The 21,642-nt window shown below is 50.3% G+C and overlaps 1 protein-coding gene across 4 annotated transcripts in view; it reads left to right on the top strand.

Moving 5' to 3' along the window:
* The window catches only part of ARHGEF18 (Rho/Rac guanine nucleotide exchange factor 18), a 95,076-nt gene that overhangs the window by 57,041 nt on the left and 16,393 nt on the right, over nucleotides 1-21,642 (top strand). For all 4 annotated transcript variants that reach the window (XM_033400933.2, XM_033400935.2, XM_033400938.2 and 1 more), the window contains 8 exons: nucleotides 11,711-11,849; nucleotides 13,372-13,484; nucleotides 13,643-13,783; nucleotides 15,120-15,370; nucleotides 16,116-16,241; nucleotides 17,888-18,005; nucleotides 18,898-19,146; nucleotides 20,395-20,471. In XM_033400933.2, the coding sequence (XP_033256824.1) occupies nucleotides 11,711-11,849; nucleotides 13,372-13,484; nucleotides 13,643-13,783; nucleotides 15,120-15,370; nucleotides 16,116-16,241; nucleotides 17,888-18,005; nucleotides 18,898-19,146; nucleotides 20,395-20,471 (1,214 nt within the window). The remainder of the gene's footprint in view (nucleotides 1-11,710; nucleotides 11,850-13,371; nucleotides 13,485-13,642; nucleotides 13,784-15,119; nucleotides 15,371-16,115; nucleotides 16,242-17,887; nucleotides 18,006-18,897; nucleotides 19,147-20,394; nucleotides 20,472-21,642) is intronic.

The raw sequence follows: 21,642 nt of genomic DNA on the forward strand, positions 1-21,642 counted from the left end.
CGCCACCAGGGAAGCCCTTCTTTTTATATTCTTTTCCATTATGGTTTATTAGGGTATTGAATATAGTTCCCTGTGCTGCACAGTAGGACCTTGTTGTTTATCCATCCTGTATATACTAGTTTGCATCTGCTAATCCCAAACTCCCAATCCATCCCTCCCCCACCCCCACCCCCCAGTCTGTTCTCTATGTCTGTGAGTCTGTTTTTGTTTCGTAGGTATGTTCATTTGTGTCATATTTTAGATTCCACCTGTAAGTGATATCATATGGTATTTGTCTTTCTCTGTCTGACTTACTTCGCTTAGTATGATAATCTCTAGGTCCATCCATGTTGCTGCAAATGGCATTATGTCATTCTTTTTTTATGGCTGAGTAATATTCTATTGTGTATATGTACCACATCTTCTTTATCCATTCCTCTGTCAATGGACATATTGGTTGCTTCCATGTCTTGGCTATTGTGAACAGTGCTGCTACGAACATTGGGGTGCATGTATCTTTTTGAATTATAGTTTTGTCTGGGTTCATTTTCCAAATTTTTAAGACCCCCCCTTCCCCCTTTAATCTCAGATATCAGGTCTTTGAAATAAACCCCTCTTTTCTTCTTCTTCTCAAAAGTAAACTCTTAACACAAAGCCAAACAAAGGAGGAATTATCTATAATCACAATAGGCAGGCATCTACTCATTATAAAACAGTACTGCATTTTGGTACCAACATATCATTGATGTCATTGGAGAAAAGGAAAGTGCCATTCAGGTGATGAACCTCCAGGTTATCTGCCAACCAACCCATTTCAGAGAGAGGAAGCTCCTTGGCCATTCATTTTTGTTATTGTTTGTTTTTGTTTTAATTTTAAGGTACATATGCTTCCTAAGTTGCAGGCCCCGTTCAGTAACGTAACATTCACAAATGTCAGGTGTACCCAGCGAAATGTCATTTCAGACCTGAGCTTTCCAAAAATCTTTTACTCAGATTAATTTTCAGCAAGATACACACGCATAAAAGATCACACAGTTCCCTTTTCTCTAGAGACAGGCAGACAGTGAGTTGGGCACAGTTTCTTAGCTAAGCAGACAGGGTACAGTTGCACCCCCCCATATCCACAGGTTCCACATCCTTCAGCCAACCAAGGATCAAAAATACTCCAGAAACTTCCAGAAAGCAAAACTTGAATTTGCTGCGCTCGCAGCCAACTATTTACCTAGCATTTACATTGTATTAGGTGTGATAAGTAACCTTGAGATGATTTAAAGTATACCTGAGGGTGTGCATAGGCTCTATGCAGATTCAGCTGACCCCTGAACGGTGCGGGGGTGGGGGGTGTAGGGGCGCTGACCCTCTGTGCCGTCGAAAATCTGACTATAACTTTATAGTTGGCCCTTTATATCTGTGGCTCCACATCCTCAGATTCAGCCAACCACGGATTGTGTAGAACTATAGCACATATTTAGTGGGGAAAAAAATCCGCTATAAGTGGACCTGCACAGTTCAAACCCGTGTTGTTCAAGGGTCAGCTGTATTGATACTTTGCCATTTCATGTGAGGGACCTGAGCATCCTGGGATTTGGGATTTTGGCATTCTTAGAGGCCCTGGAACCAATCCCCTCCGGATACCGAGGGCTGACTGTATTTAACATTCATGCTAATAACAAAGTAAATTTTTCTTTTTTTTTAATTAATTAATTTATTTTTTTAAATTTATTTTTGGCTGCGTTGGGTCTTCATTGCTGCATGCGGGCTTTCTCTAGTTGCGGCGAGCAGGGGCTACTCTTCGTTGCAGGGCACAGGCTTCTCATTATGGTGGCTTCTCTTGTTGCGGAGCACAGGCTCTAGGTGTGCGGACTTCAGTAGTTGTGGCGCGTGGGCGCAATAGTTGTGGCTCGCGGGCTCAGTAGTTGTGGCTCGCGGGCTCTAGAGCACAGGCTCAGTAGTTATGGTGCACGGGCTTAGTTGCTGCACGGCATGTGGGAACTTCCCAGACCAGGGCTTGAATCCATGTCCCCTGCGTTGGCAGGCAGATTCTTAACCACGGCGCCACCAGGGAAGTCCCCAAAGTGAATTTTTTCTATGCCTTGCGGTGATGTTGGGGATTTACTCAATAAGGGCAGATTCTCCCATGAGGTCAGGGACAGGCAGGGATGGCTGGCCTAGGGCCATCTGGCAGCTCTCTCAGCCAGGTATAATTTCTTACCATCCACACCTTTGTGTATTTCTCTTTTACATGGTGGCCCCTGGCAGAGGCTTCTGCATGAAGTCCCCAGGTTTCCAGCCAGGACAAAGTCTTGCGTTTGGCCACTCTCAGTGGAGCAGCCCTACATCCTGTTGGGTGGCTCTTTTTTTTTTTTTGGCCACACTGCGAAGCTTGTGGGATCTTAGTTCCCCAACCAGGCATCAAACCCATGCCCCCTGCGGTGGAAGCACCGAGTCCTCACCGCTGGACCACCAGGGAAGTCCCTCTCATTACTTTTTATACTCTCACAGTCTCTTCTCCCAAATTATGGTGACTCACCATGAGGTCCTCGGGCATGTCTCGTTTTCATTGTAACCCTCTCTGAATGTCTCCAAGCCTGCTTTCTTATAAAGCACTATTCCCAGACCCTCCTCCTTGACCATCAGAACTGCTCTCTGAGGTCTCAGCTGAGTGTCCATCACCTTCTGCAGGAATTCTTCTTAAGAGGCTGTGACCTTTGGCCTTCCCTCTAAGAGATGAAGGGAGGGGAGAAAGAGGAAGTCTGCTTGTTCTTTCTGCTGAGGTGTCCAGTGAGTGATAAGAGAAGCTCTGGAATTAAATGAGTTCGCAGGAAACACGGCTTTATTCACTGTGTTCTGGTCTGAATTGTGTTCCCCCCAAATTCCCGTGTTGCATCCCTAACCCCCCAGCGTGATAGTAGTAGGAGGTGGGGCCTTTGCAAGGTGATTGGAGTAGATGAGGTCATGAGGGTGGGGCCCCCATGATGGGATTAGTGCCCTTATAAGAAAAAACCTTAGATAGCTTGTTCGCACTCTCTCTACCATGTAAGGACCCAGCAAGAAGGTGGCCGTCTGAAGCCAGGAAGCAAGCCCTCAGCAAAGGCTGAATCTACTGGCACCTTAGTCTTGGACTTCCCAGCCTCCAGGACTGTAAGACATAAATTTCTATTGTTTAAGCCACCCAATCTGTTATTTTATTATGGCAGCCGGAGCTGTTTACGACTTTGGGCATGAGTGTTCTTTCTTTTTTTGTTGGTGGTGGTGATGCTTTTGTTTGTTTCACACTTTTTCTTTTGAAATCATTACAAATTCACAGGAAATTGCAAAGGTGGTACAGAGAGGTCACGTGTACCCCTCGCGCAGTTTCCCCCACTGGCTACTTCTTTGTAACTACAATATAATAGGATGTCAAAACGAGGAAATTGTCATCTGGGCAATATGTGAGTCTGGTCCAATGCCATTTTATTACATGTGTAGATTCCCACAGCCACCACTTCCCTCAAGATCCAGGACTGTTCCATCACCACAGATTGCCCTTGAACTTCTGCATTATATTCTCACCCACTCTTCATGTGCCCGCCCCCCCCTCCACTGATAACTCCAGCAACCACAAATCTTTTCTCGATCTCTATAATTTTGTCATTTCAAGAATGCTACAGAGGGAATTCCCTGGTGGTCCAGTGGTTAGGACTCCGCACTTCCCTTGCTGGGGGCCTGGATTTGATCCCTGGTTTGGGAACTAAGATCCCGCAAGCCACTCGGTGCAGCCAAAAAAAAAAAAAAGAATGTTACATAAATGGAATCATATGGTGACCTTTTGAGATTGTCTTTTATCTCAGTATAACGCCCATGAGATCTACCCAGGTTGCTGTGTGTTATCAACAGTTCCTTTTCCTTGCCAAGGAGTATTCCGTGGCATGGGTGGACCGCAGTTTGTCTGACCATTTACTCAGTGAGGGACATCTGTGTTGTTTCCTGTTTTGGCCTCAAAGCAGCTGCGAACAGTCATGCAAAGGTTTTTGTCTGGACCTGAGTTTTGCATTTCTCTGAGATAAATACCCAAGAATGCAGTTGTTTAGTTTTCTTTACAACACCCAACTGTTTTCCAGAGCGGCTGCACCCTTTTACATTCCCACCAGCAATGTATGAGTGATCCAGTGTCTCCACATCCTCACCAGCATTTAGCATCATCACCGTTTTTTATTTTAGCCATTCTGGTAGTGACGGCTCACGGTGGTTTTGCATTTCTCTGATGGCTAAATGATGTTGAACATCATTTCACGTGCTTTTTTACCATATGTATATCTTATTCGGTGAAATGTAGTCTTCATCTCTTATGCTCATTTTCTGAATGGGTTATTTGTATTTTTACTGTTGGATTTTGAGAGCACGTCATACATTCTAAATGCTAGTCTTTCGTCAGATAGGCAGTTTGCAAAATATTTTCTCCCACTCTGTAGCCTATCTTTTCATCCTTTTAACAGATCTCCCACAAGCAAATGTTTTTCATTATGACGAAGTCAATTTAAAGATATATTTTTCTTTTGTGGATCAGGCTTCTGGTGTCATAGCAAAGAACTCTTTCACCCATCCAAGCCCCAGTTCCTGAAGATTTTCTCCTATGTTAGCTCTGAAAAGTCTTATAGTTCTACATTTTCTGTTTAAATCTGTGGTCCATTTTGAATTCTTGTTTGTGAAAAGCATGAAGTTTAGGTTGAGGTTCATTTTTATGCCCACGGACGTGGCCATTGGTTCTTTCTGCGTTAACTTCCGGAATTATCCATAGAATAATACGAACTATTTTGTAGAATAGTGATTTGCAAGCATATCGCTTGATGGTATAACCCACATGTCCTGCATGATATTTACGCCAAAAATATATATTTGCTACCATATTATCCTTTTGCTATACATGAGGGATTTTTCAACACAGATCTCTAGATCACTCATTATTAAACATTAATTCTCAACGTATAAATCTTCATTCCAGAAGCAATTAACTGTGGGTGATAGCAGTACAGGTTATTTCTACTTTTATACTGTTTTGTGATTTTTAAGTCTTCTGCACACACAGTCAGGAAGATCCCACAATTCTTTTTTAAGTGGTGTTTGCTGGGTTTGACGTAATTTGGGAGTGGGCAGGGGGCTTGTGTATTTTTTTTAATTTCAGGTTCACAAAGAGTATTCTTTCTGGCTCACACTTCTAAGCCCCAATATGCCTTTTTTTTTTTCTTTTTTTTTTTCTCTCTCTTTGTCCTCTGAGGCATGGGGTTAAGGTTTGGGGTTTGGGGTTTTTTTTTCCCCCTCCTGTATTTTTCTTTTTTTTCTTTTTTATGCTGTCTTGCTTTTGTAACATCCAACTGAAGCAGGGCAGAGAAATCAATGAGTTGTCTTGGCATTGATTTAGTCTATTCCCAGGTGGCTGCCAAGCTGGGAACTGTGAACTGAAAACTTCATTTGGTATCAGATTTTCTTAATTGTCTCTCGAACACTCGCCCGCAGCCCGTGCTTGCTAGAACTCTCCAGAGACAGGTGGCACTCGCAGCCTGAGAGAAAAGTCTTCGAAGACACAAAGAATGGGGGCAGGGAGGGGGGCCTAGAACCTCACCAAATATGAGAAAAGGGGCAGCTGTTTCGAAGCCAAGCCTTTGAAACTGCCGGGCGGCTGGTGGTTTTTTCGTTTGTTTTTTTGTTTTTAATATTTATTTATTTGTTTGTTTGTTTATTCTGGCTGCTCCGGGTCTTAGTTGCGGCATGCGGACTTCTTAGTTGTGGCATGCGGGATCTTTAGTTGCGGCACGCAGGATCTAGTTCCCCAACCAGGGATCGAACCCAGGACGCCTGCATTGGGAGCACTGGACTGCCAGGGAAGTCCCCTGCGTGGCCTTTTGCAGAAAACCGCAGGGACCTCTGTGCCCGGGCCCAGCTGCCTCCCAAAGATGTTTCCAGTTACTTTCCCATCGAGCAGCAGGAGGAATCTGCCATTTAGAATATAGAATTCTTTTTTTAAAAATTGAAGTACAGTTGATTGACAGTGTTGTGTTAGTCTCAGGTGTACAGCAAAGTGATTCAGTTATACGTATATATATCTATATGTTCTTTTTCAGATTTTTTTTCCATTACTGGTTATTATAAGATATTGAGTATAGTTCCCTGTGCTATACAGTAGGTCCTTGTTGGTTAGAATATAAAATTCTTGCTTGGAAGTTGGTGTTTCTAGAAGCCAGTATGCTTCTAGATTATAAAGGACAGTTTAAGCCCAATTAAGATGGTCACTTGATACGTCATAATGAGTTTCCTTGAAAAATGACTTTCAACAGGTTCTTAACTATCAAGTCTTGTTCATGGACTTCCCTCGTGGGTCCTTACGTATCCCCAAGGGCTGATGGGGTTGTGCTTGTGTATCAGAGGATTTATAGACTGCAGGTCACTCGGGAGCCTAAGTACGCTAGAAATTAGCCCCTATTAACCTGAACTTTGTGGCGTGGGGTCTGTTGTCCAAGTAAAATCCCAAAGTGGGATCATCGTAGCTGTCACACCAGCTTAGTCATCTGATTTGCTCACAGAGACCACTCTTCAAGAAACCGAGGCAAAACAGGTTTAAAAAAAAAAAATCATGAGAACAGGCTGCTGTCTGTTTGTGGCTGAGAACGGGTGTGTTTTTTCCTCTGGGCCAAGAACTTTTTCCATTTTCACCGTTCACTTCTCATTGTCATTCCTGGCTCTCCTCTGGGTCCCCTCTGTGGTGGACCGGTTGCCGCAGCGGGCCAGGAGCATGCCGATCGATGGTACCTCTCAGCGGTGGGCAGGCGGTGCTAATTAAGCTCCGAATCGGGTTCGATGGCTGTGCACACAGCACAGCCCAGATCCCAGCGACCCACCACCCACTGTCTGCCCCACCATGGCTGTCTGGTTTAGGAAAACACGAGGGCAGGATAAATACAGATTCCTGTCTGCCTCAGAGCCAGGGGCAGCATGACTAAGTCATACTGGGTGTGAAACCTACAAATCACTGGGCTTGTTCTCCTGCAGAAAGGTAGCCCTTCTTCACAGGAGTTTATCCGCTGAACAGCTTTAACTGAGATGTAATTCACATATCATACAGTGCACCCATTTCAGTGTCCAGTGCAGTGGCTTTTAGTGTATTCAGAGTCACGGCAATCCATTTATTTTATTTTGTTTTATTTTATTTTATTTATTTTTGGCCATGCTGCACAGCTTGGGGGATCTTAGTTCCCCAACCAGGGGTCGCACCCAGGCCCTCAGCAGTGAGAGCGCCGAATTCTAACCACTGGACTGCCAGGGAATTCCCCCCCTTTTTTTTTTCTGCAATCAATCTTAGAACCCCCAAGAGAAGCCCCATACCCATTAGCTGTCACCCTCCAATCTCCCCAAGTCCTAGGCACCTACCTATTGATCTACTTTCCGTCATTGTGGATTTACCTGTTCTGCCTGTTTCCTATAGATGGACTCCTACACTGCATGGGCTTGTGTGCCTGACCACTTTCACTCAGCAGGATATTTCCCGGGTCCATCCACATGGGAGCATGTTTCAGCATCTCATTTCTTCTTTAGATGAGCACTATTCCATTGTATGGATGCAGGATTCTGTCTCTGCAAATTCACCTACTGGCTAAAATGTATTTGTAACCCTCCAATCAGTACTTGTGGGGTGTTTTCACAGTCACGTGCAGACACTTGCGGTGAAAAATGTGAATCACTAAGGCGCACGTTCCCAGCTGAGGTTGAACAGGCCGTGCCCAGCATTCTTGCTTCAGCTCATACTGCAAACACGTGTCCTTTTTGCAGTGTATTTGGTGCCACATGTTTTGCCCTTTTTTTTGGTGGGGGGGGAGCTTTTTGTTGGTGATTTGGCAAAGGGGCCCCCAAGCATAGCGCTGAAGCTGTCTAGTGGTCTTAAGCACAAGAAGGCTACAGTGGACCTTACAGAGAAAATCTGTGTTAGGCCAGCTTCGTTCAGACACACGTTCAATGTTAATGAATCAGCAGTATATGTTAACTAACGCATTTTTCAATAGAAACACACATAAAACAAGGTTACGGGATGAATGGTTGGCAAAAGTGCAGCCAGAAGCTCCCATAGGAGCCGTGGTTCCGTATTAGCTAATTCAGTCCCTACCACGAATAACAAGAATTGACTGTAACGTTTTATTCCGGAGTAGTTCAAGACTTACAAGAAGTTGTAAAAATAGACTTCCTGTGTACCCTCCGCCAGGCATCCCCCACTCCTGACATCTCATGTAACCATAGTCCAGTGGCAAAACCAAGACATTGATACAATGTTATCAGCTCAGGGACAGACCCTCTTCGGGTTTTGCTCGTTGTTACCTGCACTCTTGTGAGGGAAAGGGGAGTGTATATATCTATGAAATGTTTTCCAGGTGTACATGTGAGGAACCAGTACCACAGTCAAGAGGCAGGACTATTCCATCACCCTAAATAAACAATGATTTCTTTTTTAAAAAACAGTGGTAGGGCTTCCCTGGTGGCGCAGTGGTTGAGAATCTGCCTGCTAGTGCAGGGGACACGGGTTCGAGCCCTGGTCTGGGAGGATCCTACATGCCGCGGGGCAACTAGGCCCATGAGCCACAACTACTGAGCCTGCGCGTCTGGAGCCTGTGCTCCTCAACAAGAGAGGCCCCGATAGTGAGAGACCCGTGCACCACAATGAAGAGCGGCCCCCGCTTGCCACAACTAGAGAAAGCCCTCGCACAGGAATGAAGACCCAACACAGCCAAAAATAAATAACTAAACAAATGTGGGGTTTTGATTCAGAAAAAAAAAAAAAAACGGTAAAATATACATAAACATAAAACTGACCAGTTTAACCAGAGTACAATCCAGTGGCATTAAGTACATTCACAGTGTTGGGCAACCACTACCATCATCCAGCTTCAAAACTCTCTTCATTTTCCCCAATTGATACTCTGTCCATGTTAAGCAAAACTCCCCATTCCCCCTCCTCAGCCCCTGGGAACCCCCGTTCTAATTTTTCTCTCTATGAACCTGACTCCTTTTGGGACCTCCTAGAAGTGGAATCCGAGGGTATTTGTCGTTTTCGTGTCTGGCTTATTTCACTGAGCACCATGTCCTCACGTTTCGTCCATGTTGTAGCAGGTGTCAGGATTTCGTTCCTTTTTATGGCTAAATAAAATCCCGTGAAACAGTGATTTCTTGGCACCTGTTTCGTGGGAGGCACTGTCCTCCATTCTACTGGGGAGGCAGACAGTGATCAGAATAAGTAAATTACATCATACGTTTAGTTCATCATTCTTTTAGCTGGAATTCTACCCCTTGTACCCTTTTGAGTCCAGTTGTACCTAGGGCCCCTAATCATGACCCCCAAGACATGAAAACCTCCAAGTGTCTTAATCATCCAAGGAAGATTTAATTCCATTTATCGTAGATTTAGCATTACCGATCATTTTCTAAAAAGTCTCTGGAACCAGTGACTCTGAGAGGGTGTTTAGGGTGACTTTTCCTCCCGTGGGCTGTTGGATTAAAGCAGAATCCATCCGACTTCAGGCAGGACCTCGGATCACAGGAACAATCTGTCAGCCGCACCAGGATGCCGGGCAAAGTCTTCATTTTAGCATTTGTCCCGTATTTGTACCTCCAGATCATAATTGCCTGGGTGGAGTTCACTGGGCGTAGAAATGCCAGGAAGTGCCTGCCCTGGACCGTGGAGGCCTCGATTTATGATCTTCACCATTGCAAACGAGTGTTGGTATGTGAACGAACAGCCTCGTCACCTTTGTCTACTATGATAATAGCCGTTGTTAGCTGTTTATGATCATGACGTCAGGATGTTTGAGGTCACTGACCAAATGGCATCACGTAGTCTCCGTGCTGCTCAGAACCAGAGTCCCAACTACTTTCCTTGTGTGACATAGAGAAACTGGTGGGTGGGTGCATTGGGGACCCAGGAGCCGGGTCAGGAAGGCCACTGGACAGATTTCTTCTTTTTTTTTTTTTTTTTTGGCCATGCTTCTCAGCATGCGGGATCTTAGTTCCCTGACCAGGGATGGAACCCATGTCCTCTACATTGGGAGCGCGGAGTCTTAACCACTGGGCCACCAGGGAAGTCCCCAGATTTCTTTTCAAGGCTGCTGTTTGTCTTAGAGCAAAGCTTTCAAATGTGGCTTTCACCCTGAGAATAAATAGATTAGCCAAGCGGCCCGTCACAACTAGGCTTGACTTAAATGGTCGACTTGTCAAATAGGAGGAGGAAAAAAAAAAACAGCTTCATTAATGACAGCCTGGCTTTCAAAGAGCTGCATCTTTCCATCGACGGGGAAGGATCAGTGGGTACAATACATCTGAACATTCCAACTCTTTTCTTTTCTTTTCAATACATATTTTTTAATTAAAAAAGGTAAAAATTACATTCACATTCTTTAAACACTTATTCTAATATCACATTATTTTTTAAAATAATTTGACTCTTTGTCTCTTACTTGTGTTCAACATCCTTTCTATTCAATATCCAGTCTGATGCTAGATTTCTGTTTTTGTTGTTGTTTGTTTTTGTTATGTGTGTGTATGTATGTGTTTGGTTGTATGTGTCCAAAATCCAGCACAGTCATGTACTTCAAGTATAATTATAATAGATCAATACTTGTCTGTAGATTATGACCTTAATAGAACATACGAATTCTTGCTAGTACCGAGTATGAAAAGAATTGAAGATTTGAATCAGGTAGTCCTGTGAGTGATGTCATGGGCTTTCATTTATCAAATATAAGTGGCACTGGACGTTGTACATATCTTCTTAATTCTCACTGTCCTTATTTATCAAGGTGAAGATAAGATTGCATACCTTGATATTTATTGAGAGGATCGAATGAATTAACATATAACATATGGGAAGAACATATTCAAGTATATGATCTACTGGAGGTAGTTGGCATCAACAGTAATATCCCAACTCTTAACTAGCAGATGAGGGCAGACAACCCTTCGGGGCTCCTGTCGTGTGTTAGGTTGGTTTACGATCACCTTATAATATAGGATCAGGGCCTCTCATCAACCTTGGGAGTCATTCTATCAGAGCAATTAGGAACAGTGACGCGTGCGGCCAAACACCAGAGACCCCATGGTCTCTGCATCTCAGAATCATCCTGACAGCCGGTCTCAGATTAATTACAGTCTGAGATGTGTGTGATGTCGGTACAAGCTCCCGATCCGTGATCTTAAGACTCTTTGCGGTGGATGTAAACCGCCCTTTGCTTTTTACCCCCTACCAAGACGGAGGGGTACGGGGTGGAGGAGTTGTCGTGTTGTTCCTTTTTTACCTGAGGAGAAAATACTGTGCGATTTCCACACTAAACGGTCACAGCGGGGACCAACTTCCTGCCGTCCATACCCGAGGCTTCAGCCAATACAGTACGAGAAGCAGCTTTCCATTTCTAGAAGGATCACCCCCGGGGCTATAAAAACGGCAAAGCCCGGCCAGGTCTCGGCGCCCCCAGCGTGACCATGGGGAACGCACACTCCAAGAGCAGCGACGGGGCCAGCTCGCTCCACGGCCGCCCCGAGCTCTCGTTCTACAGCTCTTTTCCCAGGAAATGGAGCGAGAACGTCTTTCTGGATAACGAGCTGCTGACCTCCAAGATTCTGTCCGTGCTGCGGCCCCAGTCGGAGCGGGGCCTCCGGACGGGCCACCTCCGCTACCCTGCCCACTTCCTCAGCACCAACTCTGTCTTTGCCTCCGTCGCAGCATCCCTGAAGGAGCACCCGAGGGCCACCCTCCTGTCCGATGGCAGCCCGGGCCTGGCCAGGAATGTCGGCATGACGGTCTCGCAGAAGGGGGGTCCACAGCCAGCACCCAGCCCGGCGGGAACGGGGACGAGACTTGGGTGAGTTGGGTAGCCCCTCTGCCACAGGGGCTGGCGAAGGGAGGGAGCAGGGGTGGCGTTCCTCAGGGACCCCGAGGGTAGCCTCTCCGGAAGGAGACCCTGGGGGGGGGGGGCGCGGTTAGGGAGAGCCCCACGAAGCGGTGAGATTGCTGTTAACACCTGCTTTGGAGGTTCACTCCTTTTCCTTTTTCAAAAATGATGTGTTCTGGGGGTCCTCGGCCATTTGGAGCCAGTTTACTTCCTGCTCTTGAAGGACCCTTGGACAGGGCTCCTCTGTGTCCTCCAGACGAGGCTGGAAGTCCACTGAGGTTGCCGCGAAGTCTGTGTCCTGTTATTCATGCCTTAATCCGGTTTTCCTAGGACTTTGAGGTGGTTCTTGTAATATTGCATTCAGCAGCGTTCAGGTAGAAAACCTCATGTAAAAAAGAAAAAAAAATGTCACTGCAGTGATCCTTGGATGAGTCGGTGGGGAAAGGAGCTGATTTTCTTTTTCCTCTAGAAAGGATTCTCCCTCCAATCTCAAGTGGGAATGAGGCTGTGTCCACCCTACTCTGGCCAGAAAGAATTCCAGGGGTTCCTGAGGGCTCCGGTGGCCAGGAAAGGAAGCATATAATGAATGCGCCCTTAGAATGTACTTGAACATTAGATTAAAGTTAGTTTTGATGGCAGACATAGGGAACAAACTAGTGGTTGCCAGTGGGGAGAGGGAAGGGGAGAGGGGCAAGATAGCGGCAGGGGATTAAGAGGCACCAACTACTATGTATAAAATAGATAGGGATTCCCTGGTGGCACAGTGGTTAAGAATCTGCCTGCCAGTGCAGGGGACATGGGTTCGAGCCCTGGTCCGGGAAGATCCCTCATGCTGTGGAGCAACTGAGCCCGTGCGCCACAACTACTGAGCCTGCGCTCTAGAGCCCATGAGCCACAACTGCTGAGCCCGCGTGCCACAACTACTGAAGCCCTCATGTCTAGAGCCCGTGCTTCACAACAGAGAAGCCACCACAATGAGAAGCCCAAGCACTGCAACGAAGAGTAGCCCCTGCTCGCCGCAACTAGCGAAAGCCCTCGCGCAGCAACAGACTCAACGCAGCCAAAAATAAATAAATTAAATAAATAAATTTATTTTAAAAAATAAAATAGATAAACTGCACAGGTGTATTATACAACACAGGGAATATCGCCAGTGTTTTTTCATAAGTGTAAATAGAGTATAACCTTTAAAAATTGTGAATCACTATGTTATACACCTGTAACTAATATAATATTGTACATCAACTGTACTCCCCCCAAAAAACAGGCAGTTTTGATGGAAGACCTGATGTCACATTGACAGATAGTCTCCTGATTTTCAAAATGATCTGTGAGTTAAGGCTTACGTTGATAGCCAGAAAGTTCTCAAATAGTATCTAATCAGATTGAGTAATAACGTGAGTTGCCTTTGTAGAATGTGTGTGTGTGTGTGTGTGTGTGTGTGTGTGTAATGCAGTTTTTTTAAATGACTGGTTTTATGATTTCCATTTAGACCAGTCACAGGAGAGATGGATGAAACCGACACAGTGTCTCTGAAGTTCAAGCAGGCAGCCGATGACTCTCTTTCACTCACGTCTTTGAACGCTGACTCCGTCTTTATAGAAGGTACCGTCACCTCGGTTCTTTCTCGGGTGTCAGGTGGTCTCCATTCACTGGGAGCCTCCGAGACCCACATCCGGGCGTCCAGGCGGCACGGGCAGGGGCAGCCCCAAGCCTGCCAAGGCCCCGGGCCCCTGAGCAGTGGCCTCCTATCCTTCCCTCAGACCCCTACACTGCCTCGCTGAGGCGTGAGATCGAAGCAGATGCCCACGAGTTCGAGGCTGAGTCCTGGAGCCTCTCCGTGGACCCCGCATATGTGAAGAAACAGAAGAGGGAGGTGGTGAAAAGGCAGGATGTGCTCTATGGTAAGGAGGCCTGCCACGCCAGCCCTTCACTTCCTACCCCTCCTCCCTCTTCTTCTTCTTGATTTTTTTTTTTTTTAATTTATTAATTCCATCTGGGAGCCAGGGCTCCACTGCTGACCCTCCCTGAGACTGTGTGGCCCACTCCACCTACTGCCCCAGGGTAGCCCTGCCTTCCGGGCCGGGAAGGAGGTGGCCGGACGGGGCTTTGTGAGAACCAGTCCCCGAGGACAGGAATGGCCGAATGCCCAGTCCTGACTCGTCCTTACCTTGCTGGTGACCCCAGGAGAGAAGACCTCCTGGGCCCATCCCAGCCATCGCTGGTGACCACAGACAGGCCCGGGCGTGGTGGAGGTTTTGGAGGCAGGTCCCTCTCTGCATGTGACTGTAGCGCTGCTCCGGGGTGGGCGCCCCTTCCCACCGGCTGTTGGAAAACCTGGCCGTGGGCAGCCGCTGTCCTTAGATGGGATGTTGCAGTCACCGTGGAAACCACATCTCCCAGGCACCACCCATCCCTGGGCTGGGTGCCCCCCTTCGGTCCCTCCAGGCCCCCAGCACTGCTCAGTGGTGTCCACTCACCAGTAGACACTCAACTGCCTTCCACGTTTTGCACACTGAGCTCCCTGCCAGGGCCAGAGCAGGTTGGGGTGTGGGTGGAGAGGAGAGCCTGAGCCTGGCCAGGAGTCCTGCCTAGAGGGGGGGGGGGGGCAGTGCAGTCCGTCGCTTCCCTCTGGGCAGCCCTGTGTCACGCTGTCTCCACTGCTGCGCAAGTGCAGAGTCCTTGCAGCCCTGTGGCTGGCAACCCTGGCCCCGGCCGGCGCCACTGACTTCTGTTTCATCTCTAACAACTTCAAGGCCTTGACTTAAACGGCAGAGGAGCTCCATCACAAAATAGAATCTTTCTTTGCCTTTAACAGTGAATTAAAATCCTCCCTGGAGCTCCACTTTTCCCATCAGTTATAGTCTGGGGCAGGTCTCTGACATGCAAGTTTCACATCCCAGGGAGGGGTGTTGGTCAGAACAGTCTTCTTGTTTCAAACAGCCTGGAAACGTCTTCGGTTAATATTAGGCAGGAACCCCTCCTGTGCATTTGAGGTCCCAGCGCACATCCGGGTCCTCTCTTTCCTGATATCCTTCCACCCCTCGCTGTCCCCTTAAGCTGGGCCCCCAGCACTGCTGGGCCGGGGAGGACAGGAAGCCCGGCCCCTGGGCTGTGAGACCACCAGGGCGAGGGCTTCGCGGAAGCCTGAGAAGCCGGCCTGGCCCATCGCGGGACAAGGGAGAGGCGAGCCGGGGCGTTGGCCCCGCACCACTAAGTCCCGCGTCCCTGTCCCTGCAGAGCTGATGCAGACGGAGGCCCACCATGTGCGGACGCTCAAGATCATGCTGAAGGTCTACTCCAGGGCCCTGCGGGAGGAGCTGCAGTTCAGCCCCAAGACCGTCAGCCTCCTCTTCCCGGGCGCAGACGACCTGCTGGAGGTGCACGGCCACTTCCTGTCTCGGCTGAAGGAGCGCCGTCAGGAGTCCCTGGAGGAGGGCAGTGACCGCAACTACATCGTCCAGAAGATCGGGGACCTCCTGGTACAGCAGGTGGGCGCGACCAGGGCGGTTCAGGGCCTGGACCAGCCCCTGCCCCGTCTCTTTCCTTCCAATGCAGAAAGAACATGCCCCCCACTTACTGGGAGCCCCAGCCCCCGAGGACTTCAGTCCCGGCCCCTTAACAGCCGCGCATCCTGCCACCAGCCTAGAAACACAGAGACCTAAACGGCGAACGCACTCGTCTAGACACTACCCAGTGGGTGTTCTGGGCTTTTGTTTGGTTGGTTGGCTGGCTTTCATTTTTTTTGGTCTCGACGGCTGTTTGGTTTTTGGACCAGAGCCATCCATGGTAGGGCCGTTGACCCTGAGCTGACTTCTGAGTGGACTTCTGGGCCGAGACCGAGATTGACAGAGGGGACGCAGGACCCCTCGTCTGCCCTCGGAGTGCCCGGAGCATCCCAAGTCAGCTAACCAGGATTCACGAGAAGAAGACGCCGTTCGCTTTTGAATTTTTCTAACATTCTTCCACTTAAATTTCTTTTTCCTTCTCGGATTTCGGGATGTTTTACAAGCACCCGTGACGTGTAGACGTTTTCTCCTTTTCCCCCTCGGTACCTTGTGCCGAGACACCACGTACTGAAGCATTTCTCTGTTTGGGTGCCAGCAAGCCAGACAAGAAAGTGAAATCCCAAGTCAAGTCAATCTGCGTTTCAGCAGAGTCAGGCGAATGAGGTGAAAACATTCCCTGGCAGTTTCTGTGTTTCCTTCTGGTAACGCCTCCACGGCCTCTCTTCAGTTTTCAGGTGAAAACGGGGAGAGAATGAAAGAAAAATACGGCATCTTCTGTAGCGGCCACAACGAGGCCGTCAGTCACTACAAGTTGCTGCTGCAGCAAAACAAGAAATTTCAAAACTTGATCAAGGTAAAAAAAAAAAAAAAAAAGCGTATTTATTTTTAATTAAAAACATATCCTCAGGACTTCCCCGGCAGTCCAGTGGTTAAGAATCCACGCTTCCAATGCAGGGGGCGCGGATTTGATCCCTGATCAGGGAACTGAGATACCACGTGCTGCACGGTACGGCCAAAAAATTTTTAAATTTAAAAAAAAAAGAAGTATCCTCTTTGCAATAGGTTGTTCCCCTCCCCCTCCCCCTCCCCCTGAACTGTAGGCTTTTGGAGAGGTTGGGATTATACACAACTTGTTATAAGGCAGTGAATTTTCAAGGTTCTGTCTCATTTTTAACCACAAACTCATGCAGAACACAGTGGTGAAAGCTCTGGAGAGTCCCCAGGTGTAAAGCAAAGCAGGCCTAGGGTTTTGTTCCTGCCGCAGCAGGGTGGCCCCTGAGATGCCCCTCAATGGATGACCATGGGTCCTCAGACCGTTGAGCGGACATGAGTGTCCTCGCAAGGGGCCGCCCTGCCCCGGGAACCGGCCCTCCAGAGCCACCCGCTCTGCCTCGGATTCTCCAGCAGATGCAGGGCCTGCCTTCCTCTAAGCCTGTGTCCTTTCATCACCTCCTCCCCTGTCTGGTCCCCATGCATCCCTCGCAGCCCATGGAATGACCCACACCTGTCTTCTTTCTGCCCGATAGTGTGCAAGTGCTCAGGGCCCAGGAGCTGAGTCAGTAGTCGGGCAAGACCCCGTCCCCCCGCATCCTGGGAGGCACTCCTGGGTCAAGGCTGCTGGGCGCCTGCACCCCACAACAGCTCCACACCTGCAGCCTGTACCCCAAGGACTCTAACCTCAAGTGATACCCAGCAACTAAAGGTCTAGAGTTAAGGATGCAGGGTTGTTAAATTTCACCCCAGGGAACTTCCCTGGCGGTCCAGTGGTTAAGACCCCGCGCTTCCACTGCAGGGGGCACGGGGTCGATCCCTGGTCGGGGAACTAAGATCTTGCACGCCACGAGGTGTGGCCAAAAAAAAAATTTTTTTTTAAACTTTCACTGCATTATCCTGGCAGTGGATAGATGTGAAAAGGAGAGGCTCGTTTGGGGACTTGAGTCCAACGGTTAGGACTTGGCACTTTCACTGCCGCGGGCCCAGGTTCAATCCCTGGTCAGGGAACTAAGATCCCACAAGCCACATGACGTGGCTGGGGAAAAAAAGTGACTTCAGGTGACCACTTCTTAGGCTCTTAGCCAGAAGCGTGCACCAGCAGCCGCCAGGGAGCCAGTTCAGAGAGCACCGGCCCAGCCGCGTCTGGAGGGTCCCGACGGCCGTCAGCAGGGTTAGGGTCTGCGCATGTGCATGTGCACGTGGACAGCTCTCCAGGAGATTCCCACAACCACCCCCCACTCACTCCCCCGCCCCCCGGCTGGTTTCTTCCTAATGGGTTCTGCGGGGGCCCACATTTTATAGCAGGTGAGGCTGCCTCTGCCTTTGTGGCCTTTCTGTATACAGCAGGCAGTCCCTGCTTTCAAGTACCTGCAAAGCGGCTAGGAAAAGGTCCCCGTAAGCCGAAAAGGGACCGTGAACTGGATATCGCTCGATGTCCGACCGTGAACTGATGTGGCGGGAGATTAGACACCCACGCAGCATGCCTTTGTTTTCTCCGTTTCATAGAGAATCGGCAACTTCTCCATCGTGAGGCGGCTCGGCGTGCAGGAATGTATCCTTCTGGTCACCCAGCGCATAACCAAGTACCCCGTGCTGGTGGAGCGAATTATTCAGAACACGGAAGGTACGGTAGCTCTCCTGTCTTGCCCTTAGGCGCTTGGTGGGGAGGAGGGTCTCTGTCTCCCCACCCCCTATTCTAATAGTGGGTTAGATAATCCGCTCTGCGATCTGTCCCTGGTTCTCCGGATTCAGCTGGGCTCAGCAGTCACTAACTGAGCTACCACCTTGCAGAATCCACTGTGCTGTGTGCTAGGGTTTCCAACCAGGGTGCCTGGTCTCGCCTGCCGTTACCCCCCCAGTCCCCGCACAGTCTGGGCTGGAGCAGCCCTCAGTCAGTATTGGAGAGTGGATGAAAAGACACAGGCAGTGCCCTTGCTAAGGTCACCCCTGGGTGACCCACACAGGCCCAGAGGTGACCTCCATGTCACGTGCCTGGTGCCATGGAGGGCAGAGAGGAAGGGCATGTAGCCCAGCCGGGGGTTCCCGGAGGCCAGGGCAGTGCTGACCGCACCTCCCTTATCTCCAGGGGATTTGGGTGGTGGGAGAATGCACAAAGTTCCCCTGCCGTGAAAGCAGAGCCCCTGGAGTGGGAGGAGCCAGCCCTCGGTAATGGCCGGAGGTGGAGGGAGTCTTTTATGGAGAGCTGGAGGGCAGGGGGGAGTCTGTTTACCGAGGAATGGCCGGCGGAGTTATGCAGGGGCTGTTCTTGCCACTTGATTGGCACCTCAGCTTCTGCATTCGACAGAAGCTCTGTCTTGGTGAAAACCAAGCGCTGGGCTGTCACGTTTACTTTGGAGAAGCGTTTACATCTCAGGAAATTCGAGTTGGAAGGTGATTCTCGAGGGTCCTCTGAGCAGTGGCCTCGGGACACACCTCCTCGACCCCATAGCCTGTCCGCCTCCATCGTGTTCGTGGACGCAGACCCAGGAAAGCGCTAACTCTGCTGTGTGTGGCAGCTGACTCCGAGGACCACAAAGACCTGACCCAGGCCCTGAACCTCATCAAAGGCATCATCTCGCAAGTGGACGCCAGGGTCAGTGAGTGTGAGAAAGGCCAGCGCCTCAGGGAGATCGCGGGGAAGATGGACCTCAAGTCCTCCAGCAAGCTCAAGAACGGGCTGACCTTCCGCAAGGAGGACATGCTGCAGCGGCAGCTCCACCTGGAGGGCACGCTGTGCTGGAAGACCACGTCCGGGCGCCTAAAAGGTAAAGTCCCACTCCAGTCACCTGCTGGATGCCATCCTGGGTTGGTGGATGCCATCTTGGATCAGTGGCGCCTCCTTGGATGAATGAGCACCATTTTGGATTGATGGGCACCAGCTGGCACAGAGCCACTGCAGCCTGGCTGCTTCGCGGCTGAAGGGAGGTTACCTGCTGAGTCAGGTCGAGCACGGAAGTAGAGCAGGAACGAGGGGAAGGTGGTCCTGCCAGCACGCTCTGTGTCCGGTGGTTGAGATGGTGTGGTGCACACAGGGAAGGCCACCGGGTGAAGAGGGCACACTGAGTCCTTGCCTCCTGAACAGAAAGCCGGGGTATCAGGACACCCCAGATTTAGCAGAGGCCCCAGGGTTCTAAACAACAGTCACAGGCCCCAGTCGGGGTAGAGGATGCCACCTGGGCCACGGACCTCTGTGGCCCCCAGCGTCCCACCCGCTGTTCGGGGTGAGCTCCACGCCCTACTTTCAAGATCCGTGGTGTGGTTCCAGACCAGAGAGCGCCCGGGGCTCATCCCTGAGTTTCCTGTCCGTTTCATGAGCCTCTAGAAACATCCTAACCTGTCCACTGGCATCAGCCTCTTTAAAGATCTCTGGGGGGTGTCGCAGGTAGCCACCCGACAGGATGTGCTTGTTCTTAATTTGAGCAGGCGAGCAGCCAAAAGCTACAGTCCACAGTTGAGCACCCCCTGCGTGCCAGGCACCGAGGCGGGTGGCAGAGGCCCCTGCCCACGTGGGGCTCCAGTCGGTGGGCAGAAGGAGAGAAGCAAACACAAAAACAGTGAAAAGCACAGTAAGTGCTTTAGAGGAACCCAGCAGGCTGCAGCGAGAGAGAGTCCCATGAGGAGAGGGTGTCTCATGGGAATGGGGTGTCTGAACAAGCTCCCCGAGGAGGAGGTATTTTCGTTTCCCGCAGCGCGAGCACTCCTGTTGGAAACACAGCTCGGGATTTGCACCCACGTGCACCAGCTTTGCCGGACGGGTCACCGCACCATGTCCCTACAGGGACAAGACTCCGAGCCTGCCACCACCAGGAAGCTCGGGCATGCGGGCACGAGAGTTTTGCTACGGCAGGAAGCAGGACGCGAGCGTCCAGGGGCTCGGCGTTAAAAGCTGAAACCAGGAGGGTGATGGGGTGGGGTCAGGTTGAAGGGCGCCCGCGGGCTGTGGCACCGGCCTGGGATTCCACGTCTGCCCGGCGGGACCCTGTAAGATGTGTCCTTCTGCGTTCTCCCCTTAGATGTCCTTGCTGTCCTGTTGACGGACGTGCTTCTCCTGCTACAAGAAAAGGATCAAAAATACGTCTTTGCTTCCGTGGTACGTGTCCCGTCCCTTCGCAGAAAGGGCTGCTCGAAAGCTGTCTGCACGGGCCGGGGATGGGCGGACTGAATGGGCTCCTGTCCAGTGGCCTGAGGCGGCTTCAGGGTCATGCCAACATCTTGCCCAGTTCCGCCCGGGCTCTGTGCTTCCGTGGCCCTTCCCCTCACAGGCGCCCGGGCTCTCACAGGCCCGGGCAACCTCGCCGGGAGAGCCTGTCCCTCCTTCCCGGGGAGCTAGCGCATCGCTGAGGATGCGCACTCAGGCAGCCACTGCCCTGGGAGCTATGACCACGTCGGCCCCACGGCATGCTGGTCCCAGCACAGCCGCGTCACGGGAGCCAAGCTGGCCGGGAGCTCCGTGCGGACGGAGGGCTCGGAGTCAGGCTGGGATCCCACCCATCCCACCCGGCCCACGTCCACTGGGGACACCGCCTCCGCCTCTGCTCGCCTGGGTGACCCGTGGGTGCCTGCCGCGGGGGTGCTCAGCGAACCCATTAGCCTCTGGGTTCACCTGGAGAGGAAGGTGGCCTCTGTCACTCAACTCCAGAGTCCCACCCCTTTCCCAGGGACTTAAACTAGCTTCTCAAGAAGTTTCCAGAAATAGGTCACGCTGTCTTGCCAAACGGTGGTCTTGCCCTGACGCCAGCCCACCTCGTGTGCTGTGTGTTCACTCACGAGGGTGATGCGACATCTATGATCTGCTGTGCTGCCTGCTACCCATGGCCTCCCCGCTCGCCCTCTGTGTGTGTGTGTGTGTGTGTGTGTGTGTGTGTGTGTGTGTGTGTGTCTGCTACCCATGGCCTCCCCGCTCGCCCTCTGTGTGTGTGTGTGTGTGTGTGTCTGTGACCTGATTGCCTCTCCTCAGAAAGACACCAGTCCTGTTGGGTCAGGGCCCACCCTCATGACCTCGCTTTAACTTAATCACCTCTTTAAAGACCCTGTCTCCAAATACTGTCACATTCTGAGGTTAGGACCTCGGCATCTGGATTTAGTGGGGAATGGGGGGAAATGCAGTATAGCCCATAACAACCAGTTAAAATTGCGCATTTTACTGGTCGGTCAGAGCATTATCTCTTGTCGGACACACCACAGATTGGGAATACTGGCTGGCTCTGGGTGTTTGGGGCACACGGTTGGGAGGAGGATTTATTTGTCATCCCAGACTGCCT

This window comes from Orcinus orca, chromosome 3, assembly GCF_937001465.1.
Source record: "Orcinus orca chromosome 3, mOrcOrc1.1, whole genome shotgun sequence".
Classification (NCBI taxonomy): Eukaryota; Metazoa; Chordata; class Mammalia; order Artiodactyla; family Delphinidae; genus Orcinus; species Orcinus orca.